We start from the raw sequence: 7,407 nt of genomic DNA on the forward strand, positions 1-7,407 counted from the left end.
CAGAACATGTAGTGTTTAAGTATGATCTCACAGTTCATAGTAAGAAGCTGATTAAAAAAATATATTTGGGGGCCTTTAAGGTGCACAGATACACAGGTTCACCAAACTAATAACTTTAGCTGAACATACATGTGCAAAGTCAAACTCTAAATTGGCTTTAAACATTCGTCACATTCTCTGAATTTGAATAGTTATTTCCACAAAGGGGTACTTTTACAAGTTATATATTTCACATAGTTGGAATTAAAGTGCCCACGGTAGTGGATCCCACAATTACTGTAGAGGGCAGAGACCAGCAATGTTCACAGGTAGATAATTGGAGAATATGAGATGCATCATCACTATATTGGCACTGAACACATTACAGGAATAATCAGATCAGTGGAACCACCTTTGGTACATGTCAGAATAAGCATTTTCAGGCATAGATGACTGCTTTATCCCTATCTTCATCAGTATTTGGTACAGCGTAGGTATGACCGATAGATGGTTTGGTCTATCCATCGGCGGAATTTGGACACAGCCGTGTAGACTCCTGGAAACTTAGCATCCCCACAGCCGTTGCCCCAGGAGACCACGCCATAGACACGACCCCCACACACCAGCGGTCCCCCAGAGTCTCCCTGCAAGGACAAGACCGCATCCTTCATCAGTTGTAACGTCACAAATGTACCTCATGAAAAGACAAATGATCGGAATTATGATAGCTTAGTGTAGTTAAATCAGACACTTCATGTTTCCACATGTAAAATAGGGGCACTACACTTAAGATGCAAAAACGTCTGATCATAAAACAGCATGTGCCTCCATCATGTGAATTTTGATCCCATTTGCAATGTCCAAAAACCACATAAGCATACATGTATGTGAATTCAGTTTCAAACTGGCTTATATGTGGATTTCTAAAGATTTTAAACTTACAAAAAGCACTGATGTTTTTACATGTGTGCTCTTACATTTCACATAAGATATGTGCCACAGGGACATTACGATAAAAACACAAACAGAGATGTGAGAAACAAGGGATGGTTGGATTCACCAAATCATAATCTCTTGCTACCACTTGGAAATGCCAACACGCAAAGTTGCCTACTGCAGGGTTAAATATAGACCATTTTAATTAGTCATTCAGCTCTTTACCTAAGGCAAAATATAGCCTACTGGTATATCACACATTGAATTTCATGCAATTTTCCCTCTCGCACTAAATGTCGGGCTGGAATCATGTTACAAATAACCAAAGAGCATGCTGTTGTCTGTGGCTACAAATGACTGTACTTAAATATTACAGCAGTGTTTTTAGTCCTGATGCTATTTCAGGGTTGCTTTCTATCTCTTCTGTAACTATCATAACTAATACAATTCCTGAGGGTTGACTGCCACGTCTGTTTAATAAAAACTTGTAGCCGAACCAACACTGACATGATTAACTGTATCCTCATACTGTCAGGGGGATGAGCTTCCCAAAATTGTGTTGTTGTTTTGCTTTAATGTGAACTGATGAAAAGAGGATGACCCTGTGCTATTTGATATACACTGGGAACCAGGGCTGGGATACCTTGGAGGATTTATTATTTCAAAATGGATTTAATAGCTTTTCAAAGCTCAGATGATCGTGTTTGTCACAATGGGGCAGATTAGACAGTGATTAATGTGCAACACCCACTTACCTCACAACTGTTTAAAATAACTGCTTGATGTTAGTGAAAGAATAGCAGGTGTCTCCTTGTACCTTGCATGCGTCTTTTCCTCCTGTCCTGTAGCCAGCACAGATCATGTTTGCTGTGATGTTTCCGTTAAAGGACATACTGCTGTTACACCTTGCAGTTGAAACAATGGGCACTGTGACTGTCCGCAGAGTGAAGGGGGCCTGGCCTCCACCCAGATTGTTGTAGCCCCACCCAGACACCCGACACACCAACCCTTCGACCACTCCTGTCCCCTGCCTGGGCAGAGGCGCCAGTGACACGTATTTGTTCAGCACCATGGGGGCTCGCAACTGTGTAGAAAATCAGAAAACAAATATAAAATGTGATCTTAATCATTAGTTAAGCTTCACTAACCAGTAGTTTATAGATAGCGACTAGCTAGCGAGGAAAGTTAGGAATTTAAAGGAAACCAAAGTTAAGATTCTTCATTGATAAAAAAAAAACATATAATATATTTAACATTTATGTTTAATACACTGCTTTGCCTCCTGATTCATAAAGAATAAAAGTAGCTTCCTTTTATGGCCACAGCTGGTCATTGTGATTGAGTCATTTAGATTATATAAATGGTGTGATAGACACTTTTTTCACTGAGATATAGACTTACACAGATCATCCCACCTCTGACTATAAGCACAAATAATGTGTATAATTGATATATAATAAGTGACTCAGTAGTTTCACTTGTATTTATGCTGTTTTAAACCATTACAATTAGTCATAAGAGGACAGAGGACAGTTAATGTCTTAGGTTGAAAGTTAAGGACATCAAATATAAGTGATATAATTGAACAAAGCAAAAAATTAGCTCCATGACAAAATATGACCAAATTAATGGTTAATCAACACATTTTTAATGTTGTCTTCGACATAACCATTGCTGTTTGGCTAAATCTCTACGCAGTGTTGGCTGTACCTTAATGAGCATAATGTCAGCATTGTTGGTGCTCCTGTTGTAGAGGGGGTGGGTGACCAACCTGTGGGGTTTTGCGTACTGCTCCGTGCCCTCAAAGGTATTTACAATGTAGTCGCCCGCCACTATCATCATGTGCTCTGCCCTAAAAGACAGGGCATTTCCATTTTACTTAACATTTATCAACAAATATTGCAGTAAATAAATCATGGCTTTGAGATTTGAGCATTACTGACCATCTCTACAAAGAGAAAGATGAGAAGAAGTTTGCACAGGCCTATTTTAGCATGCACTGGAGGCATCATGATCATTATTAGCCTGTGATTTTATATTTTAGAAAACATTTTTAGTATCTTAGCTGAATTGAAGGTGCGAGGGATGAAAAATCATGACCAGGATTCAAAGTCACAGCAAGTGAGAACACGGGCCGCCATGAAGCCAGAAATGTGTGTCTGCCAGGGAACAATGGCCTTACTGTGTGCAGGCAGGGCTGGGACAGTAACAGAAATACAGCCAATTTCCTGGATTCAGACAAGATCACACTTCACTCACACACACACACACACACACACACACACACACACGTACAGATACACACTGATGATGCACCAAGGTCAGCTGACCCGACCACATCTGCGTGTTGTTTGACTTCCCAGTGGCCTGTATATAGGTTTAGTTTGCATCATGATCAAGCGGCAGCGCTTTGACGTTACCTACCCGTAGCCGAATGGATGTTTGCTTTTAGGCATCTGTTGGGACCATCTGCTCACAATATAAAATCATGCCAAGTTAGCTTCTACACAGTGACTTCTACAGAGTCCACTGAAAGACTGCCAGAAGAGTGTCATTGCCTGTGCAAGTGTTTCAGAAACAGTTTGATCTTTTACCTCGGGCAAAGTTGTCAGGTCACATTTTTGATTTATGAAAAGTAATCTTATCAGGAGGCAGCCTTGATTCTTGCTCGATGATCCCTCGTTTAACCAATTCGTTTTGGGTTTATAGAACAGTGCTTTGAGCTAAACGCTAATGTCAGCTTGACAATGTTAACATGTATTATTATATACTATGTTCATCGTAAAATAAATGCCAGCAGGCTTGATCAGAAGTGCTTGTCAGCTTGGAAATATCAAAGTCACCAAAGTCATTAGGATTCATCGTCCGTGCAAAACAGTGGGATATTTTCAGTCTGGAGCAAACCGCTGGACCATCCATAGAACCACAACACTATCATGGCTAAACGTAATAAAAAAAGGGAAGCATGTACAATATAGTTTGTTTATTTATATGGTTTCCCAACTGTAGCAAAAAGCACCAACAGCTTATTGATGACAACTCTTGATCATTCTTACCCGATGTTACAGTGTGCTGCGGTCAGCACCCAGTACCTGTGAACCAATGATCCTCCGCAGAAGTGCTGGCCCCTGGTGCTCTGCAGTGACACAATGTATTTGATGGAGTTTGGTGCAGCGGTGTGACCACCCACTATACGGCCTTGCATGAGCACATGGCCTGTATGGAAACAGAAACATTTACAGGATAAAGCATGAAAAGGAGCTATCACCTCCTCATCATCCAGGTCATAGGATATCTAGAAAAGTCAAAGGCAATAGGATAAGTTAAAGTTTAAGTTGTTTTAATTCACAGGTCACAAAGCTGATGGCTAGTGAACATTAAAACCACTTTACCAAGAACACACTCCCCCCTACCTATGTAGAAACGTGGAACACAGACGTAATGCTTATATAAAGAAAATGAAATGGTTCCTTCATGCTTTCGTCGAAACTGCTAAATGCTCAAAACATCCTGCATATATAGTAACAGCATCCCAGGTATGGATGTCATGCTTTAAAAAGCCTGTCTTACAAAACATGGAGAGACTTCAGTGAACAAAAGAGAAACATAAAGAGTGAGGCCCTCCTAATCCCCCCTTCAAGGCCATTGACCCGGCCTAACAATTAGTGGTTTTCTGTCACCTGGGAGGCCACTGCATAATGAAGGTAATCCAATATAACCTGACCTTCTAGTGTCACCACCTCACTCTAGGCTCTGAAACATTAGAGTGGGGGCTCTTCCTGCCTGCTTTTCACAACAGCTCAGCACCTGTACATTGGCTTCAGGTCATATAAGACATGATGGTTACAGTTAGACTACATCCTGGAAATATCTACAGTGATACTGTGACCTTTGGTGGAAATACATCTGAATATATTAATGAGCACCTGTTGAGGAGTAATCTCAAACTAATCTGCTGTAAGGCAGAGGAAAGCAATTTAAAGGAGTTGCTTATTTATTTGTTTGTAAAATGTAGAATTGTCTTTCTTTTTTCACTTGTATGGATTAAACAGACAAGACATAACTAGTTAATTTAGGTGCTGGTAAAGGGATTTTGGTACTGTTTGCCCATGTTTCTAGTCTTTGTGCTCAGCTAAACTAACCCTTTGCTTCCTATTTACCAAACAGACAAAAGAGTATTGATCTTCCCATCTAACGCTCAGCAAGAAAACAAATATTTCTAATTTTCAAAATGTCAAAGTATTCTTTAAAAAAGGTCTCAAACTGGCCACTTCTTTAACATTTATTAAACTAAAAGCTAAAACCATTACCTGAACAAATCATTACAATAAAAAAAACACCATGTACTCACTGTGGGCCATCATGAAGTCCAGTAGCAGACAACCTAAACACATAAGCAGGCCCATCATTGCTGTGGAGGTTTCAGGCCGTTATCCTACACCATACCAGCAGCTGAACCACTGCAGCCAAACCGCCAGTGTCCTTTACTCCTGTCTGTTGGGCCAACCTGGACATGAACTCCTCTTTGGAAACAGAAGGAGTCAGTCACACGAACCTTTATCCTCCAGTGTCCTCTGGGGGGAGAAAAAAAAAAAAGTTTTTAATTTCATCCTTCACCATGACATGCAGCACCAGGGTCCAACACTGTAGCATTGATTGAAAAGGAAAGAGACCAACAAAGTTCACCTTCAAAAACTGCCCAGCACCCCCCTGCCATCCCAGCACTATCACAACTCTTTGTGACCCTCCTGACTTGTCGAAAGGCCTTACATTGTTGCCATGGCAACACAAGGTACTGTGCCGAGCAGGTTCATCTATACTGTATCAGCACGCTCCGTCTGTGTCATCATCCAGGCTTATCCGTGCTGAAATGTTTCAACAGCCTAGTGCGTGTGTGTGTGTGTGTGTGTGTGTGTGCATGGCTTTGTTTTGTTGCTGTGGGAAGATTCACGTCTGAGTCAAGACAACACAAAGGTATTCTACACAGCCGAGACACACAAGTGTTCCTCTGTATGAGTATGAATCATCAGTCATGACTGAATCTGTGTCTGCATTGATAATAGCTCATTATCATCAGCCTGATCATCATCATCATCGTCATCATCATCATCATCATCATCACCACAAGCCTTCTGGCAAGTCAGCATCATCCACAGCATGGGAGGAGAATCTCGCCTGACCTCCTCTTGTCCCACATTTAGAGCGAGCTGAATAATTGATGCTTCACCCAGTAGAACGGCTTTGTGTGGCCTCCCACTGTCAGGTGTTTCCTGGACCATCACACCCAACTTCACAGACTCTCACCTTCAAACATATAAGGTCTTTCTTATTTTTTTCATAAAAACTAAGAAAGCCAACATGACTTATTTATGAAATATTACAAATATTTAACCCGAAGTTACCCCATTTTTAAAGGGTCTCTTCAACCAACATATTTCCTCACCTACCTCTGGAGACCATGCATATGGATATTGCATTATTTGCCCAGGATATTTATGCCACCACAATAACACAACGGAGGTGAATATATGTATGTATGTGTAGTTTTATTTACTTACATTTTATTTTATTTTATGTTTCATGTGTTTTTATTATATTTGTTGTGAAGCACTTTGTGACATCTGATCTAGATCAGTTGCTATTAAATAAACTTTACTTACAAACTTTACTACTGTTACATTTTTTTAGAATAATTTTTAAAGAAGGTTTTTGTATTTTGGGAAATATGCCTTTTTGATGAGAGTTAGATGGGAAGATCAAAAGCCTTCCAGTCTCATATGTGTCTGTTAGCCAGTGACTCCAAGAAGTCACGGCTCCCAGTCTGGAAATAGTTAAAGTCACTTTTAAATTACTATGGACAGAAAAAAGATAAAAACATATAAATTAGTCCGTTATAGAGGTACTACAGTATATAATAATAGAGATTATTTTAACCTTAAAACAGAACCAGGGAAGCATCCCCGTTTCTAGTCTTTATGCTAAGCTAAAGAAACCATTTTTTAAGCTTACCTTTTTTTGCAATGGACACATGTATAGTAGGCCTAGTAGCAATCGTCTCCTCTAATTCTTGGCAAGACAGTGAATATCTCAGAATTTATTCAGCTATTGTGGGAAATGTTAGAAATTTAAAATCCACTGGTTTTTGGCAGTACTGGATTTTTGTAGTTATATATTAAGTTTAACATGAAGCACCTTGATTTGTCAGGTATTTAATTTGCTCATCTCTCAACCGATTGTCCAAAAATGTTACTTTTTCATGATCTATTTAATATAATAATATCAAATAAAATATTGCTCATTCCTTTTTTTGGAGTAAAGGCAGATACATTTAAATGGCAACTATTTCTTGTACTTTGGGTCAACTGACTCTTCATTAATTGCTCAAACTATAGTTTCATTTTGATTTTGTGATGGGTTTCTGATGATGAATAAAGTTTATTCTATTCTATTAGAATAGAATAAACGACCCAAATGTGGAACATGACATACTCA

At 39.5% G+C, this 7,407-nt stretch overlaps 1 protein-coding gene across 1 annotated transcript; it reads right to left on the reverse strand.

The window, feature by feature from the left end:
- Positions 1–325: 325 nt before the first annotated feature.
- Positions 326–5,324, reverse strand: LOC118327761 (trypsin-like). Its single transcript, XM_035661193.1, has 5 exons — positions 5,267–5,324; positions 3,972–4,131; positions 2,626–2,767; positions 1,733–1,999; positions 326–623 (listed from the first exon to the last, which is right to left on the reverse strand). The coding sequence occupies exons 1-5, from the start codon at positions 5,322–5,324 to the stop codon at positions 453–455; spliced, it is 798 nt and encodes a 265-aa protein (XP_035517086.1). The 3' UTR covers positions 326–452.
- Positions 5,325–7,407: the final 2,083 nt, after the last annotated feature.

This window comes from Morone saxatilis, unplaced genomic scaffold, assembly GCF_004916995.1.
Source record: "Morone saxatilis isolate NCDOM2014 unplaced genomic scaffold, NCSU_SB_2.0 Contig18, whole genome shotgun sequence".
NCBI classification, from domain to species: Eukaryota; Metazoa; Chordata; class Actinopteri; family Moronidae; genus Morone; species Morone saxatilis.